Genomic DNA, 20,701 nt, shown 5'->3' with positions numbered 1-20,701 from the left:
TAAAGTATCAGGAGTATACTTATTGGTAGTACCACAAGCCACGAACACCGACCCGAACTTCAGTCGGTTACAAATAAATGGCTGCCCGAACAGTGACCCGAACTCAAGGCGATTACAAATCCAACGGTATTATTTTTAAACTCATCCGTCCACGGAATCAGGAGAAAGGTGACCTCAAAGTGGAGTCTTTGAAATACCACATATGTCAATAGTAAAACTATCCTTGCTTGGATAAATTGTAATCGCAATCGCATTTTTAGTACCAATTTGAGGGTGATGAATGGATTGAATCTAATTTTAAACTTATCGATCTATGGTGCCACGGGAAAAATGACTTCAAAGTTGAGGTTTTTGAAGTACTGGTTAGGTCATTAGTGAATGTGTTCACGCTTCGATAGTTTATAATTGTGTTTAATTAAATACTACTTTAAGGATGTTAAATCCTATAGAACCACTTTTAAACGTATCTGTCCATGTTGTCACTCGAAAAATGACTGTAAATTTGGGATATACATCTTTGTTTTATTGATCATAAAGAAGAAAGTAATTGAATATGTGGTGCTACAAATCACATACATACATAATATAGAGTAATTCCAGTGCAATAGTTTTTTGATGCCTTAAAACATGAATGATTTTAAAAGACTTTTGTGACAGAAAGTTTAATTAAGCTGTAGAAGACATTTTAATAAAATGTGTTTTTGATTAAAAACATTGACCACATGGAGAAACTATCAAAGTTTTAAAAAATGTAACATTGGTCATCTCTCCCAAAGTGTCCGGGATAATAATTCGTTATATTTTTGAAGTTACGATTATGGATAATTACTTTTTAAACAAGGAGCAATAATTTATTGCTTCTACAATCATACGAGCAATAGAAAGTTTAAGTATTACCAAAATATTTCGCATTATTAAGGAAGTATAGCTAGGAAGTTTAGAACTACATGAATAATAATAATGTACAGATAAATTTTAAAAACATATACTTGTGTCAGCAAAGCAATTGTTCAACTTTTCCTGATCACTTTTCCAGAAGGCAAAACAAACATAAATGAATGTACTGTACGTAGGTTTCATAAAACCATAGTTTACAGCGAATATACTGAATCTAATAGACATTTTATTGTTGTCATAGTGTTCATAACAATCAAAATATTCATTAATAAGATCCATGAACTCAGCATTACTGGTCTGATCATCGAATTCAAAACTTTCCTCAGAACTGGACCTGCTGCTAGATGAAATATTTTTTTTGAGAATCAGCTGATTTGACACATGCTAGGATTGTACTTAGATCTACGTTTACTGTTAGCATTTATTGACGTCATCTTTATTTTTGTTCTCTGGGAAAGTTAAAATAGTGACACGAACCTTTGGTCTCTTGCTTGCAGGAAATCTGGCTAAAGATAATACTGGGGAAATCTCTTCCAAACTGTTTTAGGAATCTGTTACATGTTAAACTCAGATGTACTCGGCTTTGGTTTAGTTTCTTGAACCAAAAGAAGCAACCGGTCCACCAGCAACTGGATTTGGAGCCAGAAAAGCGTAGTCTGGAATGGTGTGAGGGTTGTAGGGATCTAGAAACAGAACATTTTCTGATGTGGCTGATTTTTCCGAGAGTCATTCAGCAATTTTAAAAATCACAACCTTGTTACTTTGCTCCCAAGGTAATTCTTCATCCACATTGATACTTCACTGTAAAAATATCTCTTTAATGACTTAAAAGTTATCCTGTCCAAAGGCTGAAGATAGTGTGTCGTGTGGTTCGACAGACAAATCAATATATGGTCCATATCCACAAATCCTACTACTGAGTTCTAGGAATTATTTTTCCGTCTGGCGTTCGAGGAGCGAAATGCGTTCTCAGTCACGCAAAGAATAGCGTTGATTTTATGTATACTAATTTCTCAGACATGTAGACAACTGTTGTTGCAAACATCTTATCCTCGAAGTCCTATTATTCGTTTTTCCCCTTCATGATGCAAACTAGTCGATGAAAGGTCCCTCCTGCGTTGCAGCATACAACCATTAACATACTTTCTCCGTTTTTGAAGAACTCAGTACTGGAACATCTTTGGACCCTTTCTGGAGTTTATTAGTCTTAGCTCCACATTAACAATTTGGTGCTACTAGAGTTTTTCTTCGACATAAAATTTTGTTCCATTACAGATACATTTCATTTTAGGACTTCGATAGAATTGGATCAATTTAGCGAAATCAAAACATTTTCTTCTAAAAGGAACTCTTCCAAACGCAACTACAAACGAAATTCCTACAAGTGCTGACCACGAAGCTATGCTACGATTACTTTCTTCATACATTGTGGATTTGTTTTCTTTTAAATTTGGAAGGTATATTTTGGAGCGACATATACAAAATTTACTACAAAAAAATTGAAAATATACAAGTATTGTCAAAGTTTGCCTTGAAAATATATTGACCAGCTCTCCCAAATGTAAAAGTGATATTGTCATGAAATGTGACAAAAGCAGGAGATATCTGGAAAAAGCTACCCAGTACATATAAAACAATAGTCTTTTATCTCAAACGATGCATTTTCGATTATAGCTTCGCATAAAACGTCGCACTTCTGCTTACTTCTCTTTCCGTCTATAAAACAATTGACAGTATTAGAAAGAAAAACGCTGAAAATTTTATTTCTAGACATTAAGCACTGCTTGGGCGGTACAATTGACTATTATACAAAAAACTTTTCGCTTACTGAGTTACACTCTAATTGGGCTACTATTGTGCTAGTGAGAACGATTGGCCATGTCACCCACAATTAACCTAAATATTGCATCATTACTTAGTCGTACACACACTTTTCTTAATAAAGAAAGTATAAAAAGTTACTCTAAAAAGTGCAATTAGTGGTAACTTTTTACTAGTGGCATGATTAGATGCTTTGTAAAAGCTTTCGTGTGCTATGATTATTTCTTAATCGTTTTCTTCGACATAGAAGTTATCCCAGTTTAATGCCACTGTTTTATTAAGATATACCTAATTCTTAAGGAGTTTAATTTACCATCTAAAACTGCTTTATACAGGATGGCCCAAAAGTAGGTATGATCAGCTGATCAGCTCATTGCATTTTATATAATTTCTTTGTGTTAGCCATCAAATATACTTAGTTTCTTTATTATTTGTTCTTAATGCTTTTTTTCTTATACCTTAAGCTCGAAATAGCCGAAGTAAACAAATCCATAAGCTAGAATGTTATACTTGATTAATGCAGGGGTGTATACGTACTTTTGGGCCACTCTGTATATTCGCCCTACCTGTCTGTGTGTTCATTCGTCCGGGAAACATAAAACATCAAGAACGACTTGATATCTTAATACTTATACCATTTTGGTGAATGTGCAATTTTTAGAACATCCACAAAGAATGATGTCTTACAGGAGACTAATACTTAAACAGTTTTATGCCCAACAAAGGTTCCTTTCAGTACAGTTTTTCCAAATAAAAGTGTCAAAATTTCCGTTAGATTTGTGTCTCTTCTTGTGTCAACACTTCGTCTAGCACATATGCAACTTCAACGTAATCAAAATACAAAAAACATCAATAGACGGTATATCTACAGAGATAGAATACTCTACAAATATTCACACCTAGAAGTTTATAAATATTGATCTGAAAACTAATGACATAAGTATAGTGTACTGTAAGTTATGAGCGCATATTATTTGTAATTATAAATTTAAAGCAAGGAAACGCTGTCTATAAAGTAACTAAGTGGATAATATCGAGGTGTTATTCAAAGTTTCCCAAATTTTAGTAATCCGCTGAAATCACTAGCGCCACAAGCACTCGCTGCTACTTGTCTTTTGGTGTATGTATCAACTGGGAGTCTCACAAGTAGCACTGTTTAGAGTATATACATCTTTTAAGTTTTCCTGCTTTCCTTATACTGTGTTCTACTATATTTCCGAATTTACAAATTACTGACTTGAAGGAGAAAATATAGTTCTGTTTAAAGCTCAAGAAAATTGAGGCTGAAACCCACTGAATGCTACAAGAGGTGGGCCTGTTTTTAAAGACAATACAGATTATTTGGGTGACTTAAACATTTCAAAGATGGCTAGGAATCTGTGAAAGATGAGAAAATTTTTAAAAGACAAACCAGATGATTTGGTTTATTTAAAACTTCCAAAAATGGCGTGGAACTGTGGAAGATTAGAAACATTCGAGTCGACTGTTATCGCATGTAAATCCAAAAACGATTGCTAAAGTACATGAAGTGGACCCTGAGAACAGAAAGCAGAAATCCGTGATATAATAAGAGTTGGACAACTAAATGGGATATATCAACTTATTCTAACGATTAAAGTAAACATAAGACGAAGTGCAACGAAGTTTATTCCTAGTTTTAGAAGAATGATCGAAATTATAGAGCTTAGAAAAAAATCATTGCCCTACACTCATCTTTTTCGCTAGACCTAACCCTTTGCGAATTCTAGCTCTTCCCCAAAATGAAATTCCAGTTGGAAAGGGAACGTTTTAACTTCATGAATTTCCATCGGAGAGATCCAAATGAAATTGCAACAGTTCTTGAATATGTTAGAGCCAGCGAATGAAGAAATTGATGGAATTGTAGCATAGAAGCCTCAATAGCATACTTTCAAGTATAGAAATTAGTATCTATTGTAAGTTTCCTGATTTTTACCTGGAAATTCTTGGACATTTTGAGTAGCATCTCGTATACCGTAATCCGTGTATATACACGATTGCTCTCCCGTAAGACAGACATATCCAAAGTTGCTGCGTGAAACAGTAGAAATGTGGCTGAATTTGGAATGACGCTTCTAAAAGTCAGTTGAAAATATTCTGGTTTTCTACCAATTTGCTAACTGTTATTCCCTCCACCTCCTAAAATGCCAGCTAATGTAATACTTTAACATTGTAATTGCACGACATGCCCTTTGTACCACCATTACCAACAAATACATTTTTATCTATGACAAGGTTTTTGAAGCTTCAAATGGGTTGGAAACTCAATATAGAACATTAGATTATTTAATTTAAAACCGAAATTGTATTTCAGGGTAGTAAAATTATATCGGATTTTTGAAATCTTCACAACTCGAAAGTCAATGATAGAACTGATGAACAACAAATTATCTTTAAAGCAGATTTGGTCTATATTATCTCCAGCATCCTCAACCCTCTTCTTCATACGCTCCACCCATAGGCATAACTAGAAGAGGAAAACCCCCTGAAACACTGTTGGGTCCCACAAAGTTTTTGTTGGATGGCAATAATGTGTTAAGTTTATAGCAGTTTACACAAAACTATTTTGTATTGAATTAATTAATCTTTTTTCTATTTTGTTACCCCTTTCACTTTTTCTGTTTTCTACATAAAAGTTTGAAACCTGGATGTCATAAAGTTGTTGCTACACTATGATAGTGGGTATATAAATTCAAAATGTGCATTTGAAGTCCGGAAATAAAATCTAAAGTAAGCAAAGAAGCGACAGCTGCTAAGTGTTGTGACATAGTTAAGTGATAGCTATGGACAATGGGGGCAGAGGTTTAGGAATTAGTGTTGCCGAGGAGACGATTTTCAGACAACACACGAGACGAGACCTTTTTCAATAGAAACAGCTACACATTTCGAGACTGATAGAACTTATTCCCACAACACTTTTATGCGAACATACGGAATAAATCTAGTCTCATGGGCTACGTCATACAGAATGGATCTAAAAATGAAAATAAACGTAATTATAACAATATCTAACTACTTTGTCCAATATATTTGATCACTGACAACTAGAAATCTATACAGCCATTAGTTTCAAACTTTAGAACCAAACTGAGTAACGCTAGAATGAAAAACTAAACCAATTTTTCTTATCAGCTGTGAAAAGAACATTAGCGACTATTCATAGTCAGTCTGTGATTCGAATGTTACCACTGTTACAAAGAGTGATTTTATTTCTATTATCTGCAGAAGTAGAAGGGAGACTGACCAGATTCTCCTTTAGTGTTTCGCTTTTCGACGACTTTAAGGAGAGAAAATTGGTTTTGTTTGTGTAAATTACTTCAGATGAGTGAAGTTTTATTCATTTATCTTTAAAATGAAACACCTTTGAACAATGGTAAACTTCTTTTATTTGCATAACTTACTATTATGAACTTACTCTAAATTCTTTTTTATATATAAAAGTCAAATGTACAGTATATATTCATATTAAAAATAAATTTATCAACATTATAAATAAAAATGAAAAAAGCATAAACGTTTGACTTCACTTCAAACTATTTTAATAACAATAATTGCTGTTAGCAACATTTCGTCATGTAGTTAGCTTCTGGTTTTATTACAGATTGGTAGAAACTACACTACCTACACCTCTGCTCAAATTTCAATACCTAAAAAATTCCTTTTTTTTAATATTTCGACAAAATATACTTTTATGAAAAAGTAGAATCTATACTTAGACAATTTAAATATATGAAAATTCAAGCACTGAAGAATGAAATATCATACAAATGCAGAATTAGCCTACACCATAGGCTTTCATTTCATTTACAAATGCAAAATTAGCCTACACCATAGGCTTTTATTTACAAACGCAGAACTTAGCTCACATCATACACTTTAACAAAAGTATAAAATCATATACACACATTTGTCAATTTAACTGGCTTTATCTTTTCTAGGAGTCACTGGTTCCATTGACATTATCTTCATTTCTATTTACCATCTTTGTAGCCATATGTGTTAATCTCTGAAATTAGAGAGGATATTTGTTAAATAATCAACTTTTATAACAAAATAATTATTACTTGCTATTGGCAATGATCAAGACAAGCTAATTAATTCAATTCTTGATTTGGAAAAGTTCGATTTCCGGTGGGAACCCATAACTTAGGATTCTACTTAAACTGCACAGCCACGTTTCATGTACTCACGACGCTAACTTAAAAAAAAAAAAGTAATAGACCGACTCAACCAACCAATCAACGGAAACTCTAATCTTGATGAAAATTTTGTAAGAAATAACTTCCTCAGTCTGTAAATGATCGTCAACATTCATTTAGATGAGCCCTCCTTCCCTCCGAGATTTTCTGCACAAGACCAGGACTGAGGCTTTTTTCAATTTCCTTTTTGTTCCCGCGTTTGTATTCAGTGCACATTTTGTAATACAGGTTGGTGCTAGTTACAGTATATGTAACACTTAGTTTAACAGTAATGTGTGTTCTATATTCTCTAATTTGTAATTGCAGTTCCAGATAATTAAGACTGTTTACTATTTTGCATGACCTGTCCTATTCTTGACTATTTCTTCCTATTCCATTTCAAAGTACTGAAAGGGGATACATTTGAAGATTGAAGATTGAAGAATAGGCTAAATATTGAATCCAATCATTTGAGAAATTTCCTAAGTGGTATTGTTCCTAGTAACAGTTAAATTACTAGGTGACATGATCGTTCTTCACACGGAAAAAAATAGGTTTGTGTTTGAACACTCCCTTCCCCTAGGATATACATTTTAATGAGAGTGCAGTAATAATGATCCAATTGTTCTCTTGCCCAGTGAAAATTTGATCCACAAACTCCCTTACGAAGCATACATTTTCTGATAACTCGCTATATTCTTTACAGAATCATCCTAGTGTTGGTTATCTTGTTCTGCTAATTACTTAAGATTAGATCTAATAATCTTTAAATTTAACATAATATCTTGTATTTAAGACAATGAAAATTCTTGCAAGTGTTTCCACAGTCTATATTCATAGCGACAAACACAAGACGATTGATTGCTATTTCTTTACAGCACTTTCCTTAGAACTCGTTTACACAAATTCTCAATTATTAATACTTTTTAAATTATTAATCTTTTAGTAGCATATTTAAAGAATAAACATAATTGCTTTTGATTATAAAATAATAAATGACGTTATAATCCTAGAAATAAAGTTTAAATGTGTTTAAAAAGGAAAATGAAAACTGGTTGCTATGGAATTCAAATAAACAAACTGAATCCTTTTACTACATTTTACTACATATGTTAGCATTTGAATACCATTGTTAGCAGCTTTTCTTTCTGCTAGAAAGCTCCCTCGAGAGATTTAATGTGACAAAAGTCTAAGATGGGCCATGGTCCACTCATGAACCAAAAATAATCAAAATTGGCGCAGCGGTCTAGGAGGAGTTGGCCACCAAAGATCGCTAACAAATCTAAGTACAGTTAAATTTAACTGAATGTAATATTGACCGCATTTGGAACTACTCCATATGACTTAAGAAGCCCGGGAGTTTGTCCTACAGAAACAAAAGTCCACCACTGGATCCTATCATGTGTCAATCTACCCCAGTACAAAATCTGGTTACCTTAATGCTTTTTATATCATTATCATCTTTGAATTTTCGGTTCATTTTCAATTCTAATTAAAAGTCTGTAAAGTCTGTTCGTATAATTTGTATCATACATTTAAGGACATATCGATTTAAGACTTTTCGCTAAAGCTCACGCCCACGTTTTTCACTTTTTAAAAAAAAATAACTTCAATGACATTGAGGAACTTCAGAAATTTAGAAAGTAAGCCAGGTAGTATTTGCAAGGTACTATTAAACGAGCTAAAAATGGTTTTCGAGATCTTTCGTATTGTGACGTCATAAACTACACATCCACATTTCTGATCTATAGGAAAAGGTTAGGAAACAGTTAGTTCATTTAATACCATATTGTAGATGCTATATGGTACACTTGCTACATTTGTGATATTTTTCTTTGACTTTAAGTTATTCACTAAAATTCAAAAAAGTGGGATGGGAGTTTAGTGAAGAGCCAGGATAGCTCTACAGTAACAGCTAATTCAAAAAGTTTCGTTACAATAAATACCAGAAAGACAGTGTTCGAATTAAAAAAAAAAGAGAGACGGTATGTTTTATTACAATTTTGACTCGACATACCAGCTATCTAAATGTTGAAATACAGTGAGGGTATGTTGCCTAAAAGATTCCATTTGTAATTTACATAATAACTAAAATCCACTGCAGAGCTTCTCTGTAGTTAACGGGGGAAGGTACATGCAAGGGCGCAGATTTCTCTGCAAATTTGGGGGAGGGCATTCAGATGCAGAAGGTATATGAGGATTTTAAGACAAATTGCACTCAAATTATGCCAAATATTGTATATTCGTAAATACAATAGGGGGCCCACATGAGCTTTGGGGAGCCGGGCTCCCCGGCCCCCTGGACCGGCGCCCTTGGATACATGGAGAGACTTTGATCCTCCGCCAACAACTTTCCAAAAAAGTTAAAAAAAATCTCCTTATGTTGTATTACAGAGAATTATACACGAAAATGCTCAAAACCCGAATAAGGATATTGTTTTCTGCGAGAAAACTCTCGGACCTCCTCTCGATTATAGAGTATTCGAAACCCCCGGAATAGCCGCCCCACAGCAGACAACCCCTCAATCCGCCCATGCTCAAAAGACATCATTTATATGCATTAAAGCAAGAAGACAAATATACATAAGAAAAACGCAAATTAAATACGGCAATCTACATATAAACTACACCTCATTTTAAAAACAAAAGGTTGGAAAAGGATAACAAAAATGTCGGTGTTGTCAACTTAGAAATTATTTCTACATAAGAAATAAAGTCTTCTTACGCGCAAAGCCATACATCAATTTTTATGTATAGATTTGTTAAAGGTATCTACTTTCCAGTGACGATTCTTGATCACTGATAAACCAGAGGCGATATGCCTTAATCACTGAAAACTCAGAACCGGTATGGCATACCATCACATACCGTCTCACTTCGATCACTGCATAAAGATATTTTTAAGATCAATCGAACTTTACAGAATTACTCAGGATTAATTCTGACTTATATTGTCGTCGAGAAAGTCTGTTAAAAGTCGGGCTTAGTATGAAAACTGGATATATATATATAAGAACCTTGATATTGATTGTTACTTTTTTGGCTTGTTTTTACACACGTCTCCATTTTTCTAAATACCGCTTATAATTCTATTGTATCAAATATATTTATTTTTTTCATGTCAAGCATTAAAATGTTTATCAGCTCTCTCCAGGTTTTTACTAAGATATTGTAGGAATCGAAGGATAATAATTTCTCTGAATGATTCTCTAATAAATACACAACTTTTTGTCCCTACTTGGCTGCAGCAGGGCAAACCTGTAGCTAGGAGGTGACCAAAGGCCTTTCAGTCTCCCTGAAACTTTCAGTTGTTCCTTGGTACGTATGTATAAAAGTAAAGTGAACTCAAGTCAACTTAAACGTATTTCTCTTCTTCTGCCTTAATGTTCTAGCTATGGACCTGTGTAGGTGGTGTCACCTTTCACATATTTTTGAAGTCAAATTAAATTCTTTCAGAACAACAAGAATTTCGAAATATTGTATTTATTATACCATAAAAAAGCCTTCGAATTTAATACACTATATTTCTGCAGTGACATTCCTAACTTAAAGTTCTTCAAGTTGTACAATTAATTTTTAAAATGTAGCCACTTTTAAAAAATAAAGGGTCTATCTATTCCTTACAGAAAAATGTGTATGTCTTATAGAAAAAAATACATGCAATATGAGACAACTGAATAAACGTAAGGCAAGTGCTTTCTCTGAAAATATGTATTATATAAATCGTATTGTGAATGTAGATTATCGTCTACCCTTTGCCACAGTTTTGCTCGTCAGCAATTCCTTAAAACAGATTGAAAATGATTCTACCCTGTTGAAAATGATTTTGATTGGACTGATAGTGATATCAACCAAAAAATACAGATACACTTGTCCTAGAACAATTAGAATATAAGGAAAGCGAAAGGTCAAGAATAGTAAATCTTACATGATGATGTCATAACTAATTGTCAATATCATTATTTAACCCACTTTAATCGAATATGATGGAATTCGAAACTTCTATATAGCTGCCTAGATGATAATAATACTTCATCTCTGAAATCTGTATGTATTGGAGCTTAAGAAATGAACCATCGTGAAAAAAAAATGTATCCTAGTATCTCATTGTTCCACTTACTATTGTAGTTGTCTTCCAATTGCACAAGAAGTTCGTGCCATTTAGGTCCGTCGATGCGTGGCAACTCCAACGTTCCTCCATATGCTTTGGGCAGGCATTTAGGATCGATATGACTATGTAAAGAATCTCTGTCTGTGCCATGGAAATACATCTGAAAATTAAACATACAATTTTCTATTGAAATTTGACAATATTATTTCGATTCAAAAATTGTTACATAGTTACTGTACCTATAAATATACTGAAAAGTTGAATATAAAACTTCTTATAAAACTAGAATTTAGAAGTATTAATTGCACATTTAAAACTGCTTTAATAAAAATAGAAGTTTCACAAAATAATAGGTACTAAATACACACACTACATGATAAAATATGTTTAAAACTATAACCTAACGAAATTAAAATACCTCATACTCTTATCTTTTCCGAAAACTTTTGATGAGAAAGTAGATAGTCTGGCTCATCATAGTTGCAAATGGAGAACACTAAAATATACACACTCTAAGAATTTATTACATTTATACCTTTGGTATATTATCAAATCTAGTGAAACATGTATTTAACTAAATTTTACTTTATTTCCATTGTGAACATTTTTCCCCCCGCTCAATACAGGTCACATTATCGAACTTGAATACTAAGTGTATTACTCTAACAAACTCAACGAAGAACATATCGATACAATAATTACTACTTTAATGTTATAATTATTACCCGTATTCATTAGTTATTTAATTCAGCACACTAAATGAAAACTTAATATTTCAAGGAAGTATGTAATATAAAACACTGGTGGTAATGTAGTATACAGAAGAAACGAAAGACTAATTTTATGGAGTCTGTGAAGGGTCATAATGTGGAAAAAAAATAAATTTGTCAATACTAGAAAGAAAACAAGTCATTTTTTTTCTCGGGAAGGCATTTTTGAGGACAAAAAACAGGATGAGAAGGTGAACAATGAAGATTATAAAATTGTATTGCTTAAAGTTTCTTTTGGCTACTGTGTACCTTCACCTATTCTATCATCTAAGCTTGCTCATTTTATGCATTAACCTCTCACGTAGATAAGCCGATAACAGAACCGCTCTGGCGACAATAAGCGGACAAGGTCCAGGGAACAGATGGGTAATTAACTAATTGCTCGTATCTATTGTGTTGATAGAATGCTTATCTCTGTTTTGTATTGTACTTTATAAGTTTTACATTTCATGTTTCTTATCTTTGGGTTAAAGGTAACGATGAATGAGAAATGGTAGTGAAATGAATGGTGAAAGGATAATACCCATGTCCTGAACAGGGTTCGAACACACGAGAGAGATGTGAATGAGCTGAATGTGCTATGGTTGTCAGCCTAACGCCCTACACAACTCGAGAATGCAAACCCGTTCCTTAACTCTGATATAGTTTGAGATGAATGTGCTGTGTGTTCAGGCGAGAGGATGAAATTATCCTGTTGCTATTACAAAGTGAGTCGGTAGTTAATACTAAAATGAATTTATGGTTCTATTAAACCTTGAAATAACAATTTATCTTATGGAAAAATAAATACAATGGTTGCTAAATAAATGTGTGAGGAAGGTTGGCGGAAGAGTAAAATAATATATTTCTAGAGAATATTTGAACAACTTGATGGAAACCAAACCAACCATATAAAAAATTTTGTATTCAATATATACATCTAAACTTGAGAACTCGAAGTTTCTGAATTACCAAAAAATATGACGCGAAGTCGTACTTACCCTACTCCTAAGCTTTTCTCTAAGGAATGGCTTAAATAGAGCAAAAACCATATTAAAGATGTACGGTTGATTCACAATATGTATTGCTTTCACTCGAAGTGGAATACTGTCCTGAAAATACAGAATAATACTTACGTTATATTCCAATAAAATTATATATATATCATAGCGATGTAATGTTATGAGAAACATTACACAATGAATTTTCAGGAATTTACAGGGAATTTTCTGTATTCAGTCTTTCACTCTGAATACAGAATATAGTCATTTTTGTTTGAAAACTATACTATAAATCTTATCAATATATATCTTATAACATTTTAAAAAGTAAAAGAAAAAAAATACTTTAGTTATTGTTTTCATTTCTAGTAATATTAAACTGCATATCGAGTAGTAAGTTATTAACCATCCATGTCTGCAATACCTTTACAACACCCACTTCTTATTCCTTTCATGATTAAAACGATAGATAACAGTGAGGAAAAAGAGCAAAAAGCAAAGGATTAAGTAAACGTGTTTAATTACCTGTAACCAGTCTACTATTCTCTTTGCAAATGGTGGTGTAAATTGCCACACTTGTGACAGTGATAAACCATCCATATCAAATATAACAACTCCTCCATTTACTTGAGTCTTCGGTTCTAACAATGCTGCTTCTACTAATAACACACAGCCCTTGAATACTTCGTCTAAATTCACCTTGCTTGGTTTCCATTTAGCTGGAAAAAATAAACTTTGAAAATACAAAACTTGCAAGTACTCTCAAATACAAGTTTAAACGCATAAAATTTATTGTATCTTATTGAAAGATCAGATATTATAAACATTTCATCTGTAATAACACTTGGTGACAACCAATCGATTATATAAAATGGAATATGATACTAGCTAATTTCGTTTATCACTTGAGATTTACTTGTCAAAAGCTTATTATAAACTCTTAGGTTACGCATAATAAACAATGAATTCAAATATTTCATTATTGATTAAAAAAAAATGCTCCGAAGAATGAAGTCCAATTTCTGATATATTATTCATGGACAAAGTTTCAACTTAATCGTGTACACATTAAATCTGAACGAAGTGCAGGCATGATTAACAATTATGAGACTTCTAATAAAAAGTAAGTATACAGGGTGTTAACGAACTATACCGACAGACTTTAAAAGGCGATTTCTCACGTCAAAATAAAAGAAAAAGTTCATATGGACCTATGGCAGAAAGTGCGTAGTTTCAGAGCTAGGGCTGTCCAAAATCGCGGAAAAGCCAAATTTCAAGAGGCCCTATTTCGAATTCGAGAGATTGTGGATGGTGGTCCTTATCAGCGTAAAAGAAGCCAGACATGTACAATCCAAAAGTGCCTATTTCATCAATTGTCAGTAGGTGTAAGGGGTATTCCCTACAGGGTGTAATTCTCAGATATGTTCTCAATAGAGTTTTCAGATATACCCTGATTTTAAGAAGGGTCCAAAGTAGGAAGGTGGTAAACCTTGACAACAATGGACACCCAATGCTTCGGAGGAAAGGCGAAAGTGTTAGGAACCGGCAGCTCCACGTTTCTTTGTGTTCGCAATAACGTGTGATATGTATTTCGTCACGGTATATTTCACGTTTTCTTCACTTATAAGCGTGAAACAAAACATCGCACCATGCGTTTTCTCGAGTACGAGAGATCCTTAACATTTCCGACATCGCGCTTAAAGGATTCCGTGTTCACTGCTATCTAGGCTTATCGTTTCCCTACTTTAGACCAATAATAAAGTCAGAGCACATCTCAAAATTTGGTTGATGGCATGTCTAGGAAATTCACCCTGTATGGAATATTCTGTACACCCATTGAACATTAATGAAATATGCATTTTTAAATTGTGTATGCCTGACGTCCTTTACATGTATATTTCCAATATTTCCACATTTGTTAATGTTGCCTAGCAATATAAGAAATTAACATTGAAGTTGTATTTCTAAGTGGTACTGGATTGTACATGAACTGCAGATCAACAATTGATAAAGCTCAGTCCTCCTATATTCTAGAACTAGATCATCAGTTTCTAACTTCCCTATCTTTTGTACCCTTGTTAAACCCTTTTCACAGATTTATAGCTATTCCCCTTCATTTGACAGACATAACTATTCACCTTCATTCTTACGCTTAGCATCATCTCGCAAGAAAGTTCTATAAGTGATTTTAAAAAAAAATTGACGTAATTAGTGTGATTAGTGGGAATAAAACTAAATCAGTTGTCAGATGATTTCATTTCTGTTCGTTCATAAGTTATTACAACTTTTAACCTAATTCTAATTATTATACAGGGTGTTAATGAACTATACCGACAAACTGTAAGAGGTGATTCCTCACATCAAAATAAGAAAAAAAAAGTCCATATGGACCTACGGCTAAAAGTGCATAGTTTCAGAGCTAGGGCTATCCAAAATCGCGAAAAAGCTAAATTTCAAAAGGCCCTATTTCAAATTCAATAAGCTGTGGATGGTGATCCTTTTCAACGTAAAGGAAGCCATGCATACACGATCCAAAAGTGCATATTTAATCAATTTTCAATAGATGTACAGGATATTCTCTACAGGGTGTAATTCTCACATATGTTCTCAATAGAGTTTTCAGATATATCTTGTTTTCAAGGTGGGTCCAAAGTAGGCAGGAGGTAAGCCTTGACAATAATGGATATCCAGTGCTTCGGAGGAAAGTTGGAAATCTTAGAAATCGGCAGTTACATGTTTCCTTCTGTTCAGAATAACATGCGATGCGATGTATTTCGTCATGGTATATTTCACGTTTTCTTCATTAATAAGCGTGGAAGGAAACATCGCAGCATGCGTTTTTCCCGAATACGAGAGACCGTGCTGCTGACGATCCTTAACACTTTCGACATCACGCCAAAGGATTCCGTATTCATTGCTATCAAGACTTACCGTTTGCCTATTTAGACCAATTATAAAATCAGAGCATATCTCAAAATTCGGTTGATGGTATGTCTGGGATGTTCACCCTGTATGGAATACTCTATACACCCTTGAACATAAACGAAATGTGCATTTTTGGACTGTGTATGCATGACTTCCTTTACGCTGATAAGGACCACCATCTATAGTTTCCCGAATTCGAAATATGGCCTCTTGAAATTTGGCTTTTTCGCGATTTTGGACAGCCCTAGCTCTGAAACTATGCACTTTTCGCCATAGGTCCATATGAACTGTTTTCTTATTTTGGTGTGAGGAATTACCTCTTACAGTTTGTCGGTATAGTTGATTAACACCTGTATACAAACACATTGTTTACTTTAAACAAAGGTTACGATATATTGTATTTTCCCTCATCACTAATTAATGAACGGTTCGATGGGAACCCCAGGCTAGGTACTTCTGTACGTATACCATCAATATTAAGATTATCCGTTAACTTAGTAATGGCAGGAACTTTATTTAGTATCTACTACATAATGCTAGTACTTTATTATTATTATTATTATTATTATTATTATTATTATTATTATTATTATTATTATTATTGCTATTATTCGCCTTTCTGCCATCCATATATTCTACAGCATATAGTAATTAAAATGACTTAATAAATTTTAAATCTATAATGAAAAGTTAAATAATATGCTATTGCAGAAAATGTCTAGATATTCGTGTGTACGTGTCATTAAATTCATTATTATTTAGTGTGTATAAAATTTCCCACGATTTGAATATAATCAGAAATATACTTTTTAATTTAAAGGTATAACACTGCTAGTAGCATGGCTTCTCGTTTCCACGAAAATGTAATTTGAAGACAATTGTACTTTATGTAATCTCATCTAACCGTCAGCCTGGTTGCACAGTATTATTACAGATCCGAAATTTGTTTTCAGTTCCTTCAATAAAACGCTGAAAAAGTTAAAGAGGGGTATCGCAAACAATCTATAGCTATTATTCATTTCTGTAATATATTTCTGATTTTTTTTTTTTTTTTTTTTTTTTTTTTTATGAGTTCTGGAAACACTTTACATGGAAGTTTATAAGTAAAGCAAGCAATCACAGAGAGTGAAATCTGAAATTTAGTCTAAAATCTAGCGAACATCGAGTAATAGATGATTTAAGGAAGCAATGCCTCTTTCTGTTAATGAATTTATGTAATCACAATGGAAATTCTTGTTTGCTTTCATCCTCAGTCTCTCCTTCCCCAAGATTGATTCAACTCCTGAAAGTTTTGTCAAACAGTAATGGAACTCTTAGGAGGAAAATAACCATAAGGATCTCCAGCTTTCTACATTTCCAGCTTAATAATTTTCTTAGTTTTCCTTTTAAAAATAAGAAATGCATTAAAAAAAAATAATGTAATAACTAAATATTACGGTAAATAAAATATTTATCTAAATATAAAATTTAAGAATTTTCGTATACCTTCAGAGAAATAATAGTAAGTCAGATATGAAAGAAGTTAAAGAGTAAAACAATACCTGAAACAAACTCTTGCTTATACTAAGCATTGCAAGTCATAACAATAAAACAAGTCAACAGTTAACTTACTTCCAAGTTCCAACAACAACATTCGCCTGCCTTCTTGGTCTCTGTTCGGGAATACTGTTAGAATGTTCTGCTGGAAAATATTCTTCTCCTTAGATGGTGTTAAGCCTTTGTAATGTTTGATATGTTTCACTTTGAAGTCGAAATACCTCTTAACCTGTAAGAGTACAATATAAAAAAATAAATTATCTTTTTTACTCGTATAAACCACTAACACATTTCCATTTTCCTAAGTATACTATTTCTAAACTACGCTAGAACACCTAGCTACCTAGCTACTAGATTTATGTCTGGACGTGTTCTCCAATATAATTTAAATGCGTTGCCATGACATCACTGCAGAACCTCTCTCCCTCACCTCACCCTAAACCATCCCATGACACGTGGCACTTCCGATACTTGGACACAACACCACTAATACTGAGAAGCTTTTTGATTGCATCTACCATATACTAGCAACCTGCATCCAACTACAATAATATTCTTCACATACTAAAGATCACTCTGGCCACAGAGGCGTCACCTTCTATGGCCCTCCCATCGCATGATGGGAATGAAAGACAGAGGTAAAAGAAAAAAATACCGTTTGGAGAAATAATTAGGAATCAGGCATCCTCATCAAAACTTACAGACTTTTCTTCGTCCATGTATAATAACCATTCAGCTTAGACTAGTGTTAGTATTGTCAATAGATTCGGCTACCCACCATTACTATCTTATTCTGGAAATATAAATTTTAAACAGAGGAAAGATTTGTTTCTTAAATTGAATCAGATTCATTGTTTTCTGAACTTCTATCGTCATTTTAACAGAGAAAGTTAAGAATTTGTCAATTCATTGCATCTACTTTGTAACAAACGGAAATAAACAACAGACTAAATCCTTTATACTGCCACACTCCAAATACAACCTACTTTCAATTTTATTCAATCACAGATTCTAAGGTGATTGATCGGTCTGACGTCACTTCGATTGATGAGACAAAACCAGCTGTTTTATGGGATCGAGGAGGATTCGTGTGTGGCTGATAAGAGCGTGCTGTGGATCACATTCCAACCGTTGCAGACGAGTGAGTGTCTCCGGGCAGGAGCTACGAAAGTCTTCACCGTTAAAGTAACCAAGTCCAACGTGAGAGTAAAAAGGAACAGAATTTGTCCACATCTTCAATTCCATGAGAGCACATTGTCATCGTCGCCCTTGGCTGTTGACGAATTGAGTTGTTAGATCGTAATGGATTCTATGCTAGCTTATCTTCAGAATTTACAAGCAGTCTGTCGGGACGTAGCCAGGACGCAATCTTCCAATGCCGTCGAGAAGGAATCAGGAATTAACGCACGTCATGATAGAGATACTGTACTCATATTCCCATTCTTCATGCCTTCTCGCACTCTCAATTCTTTTAACTCGCTACCAATCTAATCTGTTTCTTTACATTTTTAAAGTACCATAAGACGGGGTTATTTTGCACAAGAATTAACTAATTTTAAAGGAAATCGCATGTAACTTTTAAAGGTAATGATTCAGAACGTTATATTTTAAACGTATAATAGCTAGATATATAAGGAAAACATATGTTCAAGTGCATTAGTAAACATTTAGTACGACCATAGTTATTGAAATATAAACTTTGGTGCAAAGTAATCCCATAGGTGGAGATACTTTGCACAACATACTAAAAATTATATTCAAAAAACGAACATGCGATGTTTTCCCTTCAGTACTTATACATTTCACTTTCTAATAAAACTGCATTCAATCTACTAATATTAATATTAGAATGATGGTACTGGTACCAGTACTTAGTATGAATTATCGATATTTGTAAAGAAAATTATGTATTTTCTGGTATCGGCACAGGAACAACATTCTGATAGTTTACCATATTCCCCACAAAAATGCCAACTCAAGAATAGAAAAAAAAAAAAAAATCCCGTGAACTGATTTGCCTTGGTTGCTCTTTATGTCCGAGAATATCATCCCAAACGTAATCAGTGGAATATTTACGTATGGTGTTCGGGAATTTCAAGCTGAAGCCCACCGAAATTGCATAATTCCTTTCTTTTTCTTTTTTTTTTTAATCTAACATTAGTCATTCCCATGCATATAAGCTTCAAGCCCCCCCCCCCCCAAAGTTTAGTGATTTCTGTATTTAAAAAAAATAACCTTTTTTGAGTGAAGCCCCTCTCAAACTAATTTTCTCGATCCGCCACTGTTCGTAACTTATTTTCCAACAAGAAATCCATTCCGGTGTGGCGCGCACGAAATACCGGGGTCCCAATCTTTACCCCTTCATAAATCATAGTTCTAAAATGTCAAAACACACTGTGTTAAAACAGCAGATGGCTTTTTCAAATAAAGGCTTTTGAGGTACAAGTTTTGTAGTCATACATGGTTGCCAGTGCACGGACTGCAGAGAGAAGTTTGTCCAACGATAGAATATTTCTGTACCCCCAATAAAATAAGGAAAAGGCACGGAGCAATAAAACTACCACACGTCTTGAACCACAAATTTAGGAGAGGAAAAATTGGCACGCGACACATTGAGTGACAGGTAATAAACCAAGCACTCAATGCGGAGAATCGGTCTCTTGAAAAATCTTCTATATCAATCAATACATTTTACTTTTTGTAAAATATTAATGTTTTCACAAGATAAATAAAACTGTCACTGTTCATTGGATCAGTCATAAACATACATATATATATATATATATATATATATATATATATATATATATATATATATATATATATATTAAATCAATTGATCAGTGTTGACAAATTATGTTCCAGACTGCAAATATTATCTTTGTATATATTAAAATTAAGTTACTTGAAATGAAATTTATTAGTTATTATTGAAATTTATTATTGAAATTTATTTATTAACAATCAGGAGTGTCATTTATTTATTTATACCCCCTAAGCCTGAGATGTATAATGAATACTAATGGAAAATCCCCTTGTTGTGCCTATATTGCAATGACGTAGCTCAACGTCTCAAGGAGATTGTCTTCCGAACATTTTCCAGAATGCCCGGGAATAACAACAACTATTTTATTAATCCAGGCGAAGGTTGTTAAATAATTATTATCTGAGTATTTAACTTTAATTAAGCATTTATTATCTTTTACTTTTAGTAGAGTTAGGTGTAGAATGTTGTGATGTCGATTTAAGTAGAATTGCTTGATCACATTAATAAACCTGTTGGCGACTCAGTCAATTCGAGAGTAACAGAGATGCATTACTACATACCTTCGTTGTAGACTGGAGTCGAACTCCTGGACACGGAGTTCGTCGTCGATGGTAATCACACAGTGGATGGATGTCCACTGGAACTCGCTGTTGTTCTACAGATGGATTTCCAAGAACTGATCAACTAACGTATCTCCT

The 20,701-nt window shown here is 33.5% G+C and overlaps 1 protein-coding gene across 2 annotated transcripts in view; it reads right to left on the bottom strand.

Annotated features, from left to right (window-relative positions):
- Positions 1-6,098: 6,098 nt before the first annotated feature.
- Positions 6,099-20,701, bottom strand: part of LOC145693317 (alpha-tocopherol transfer protein-like) — a 105,041-nt gene continuing 90,438 nt past the window's right edge. For both annotated transcript variants that reach the window (XM_081769196.1, XM_081769197.1), the window contains exons 4-8: positions 17,312-17,465; positions 13,301-13,494; positions 12,776-12,886; positions 11,035-11,185; positions 6,099-6,742 (exon numbers count right to left, since the gene is read on the bottom strand). In XM_081769196.1, coding sequence (XP_081625322.1) covers positions 6,708-6,742; positions 11,035-11,185; positions 12,776-12,886; positions 13,301-13,494; positions 17,312-17,465 — 645 coding nt within the window. In that variant the 3' untranslated portion in view covers positions 6,099-6,707. The remainder of the gene's footprint in view (positions 6,743-11,034; positions 11,186-12,775; positions 12,887-13,300; positions 13,495-17,311; positions 17,466-20,701) is intronic.

This window comes from Thermobia domestica, chromosome 8 (genome assembly GCF_964235325.1).
Source record: "Thermobia domestica chromosome 8, izTheDome1.hap1.1, whole genome shotgun sequence".
Taxonomy (NCBI): Eukaryota; Metazoa; Arthropoda; class Insecta; order Zygentoma; family Lepismatidae; genus Thermobia; species Thermobia domestica.
The sequence above is the reverse complement of the archived record's forward strand: the minus strand, read 5'-3'. Positions and strand labels throughout refer to the sequence as shown.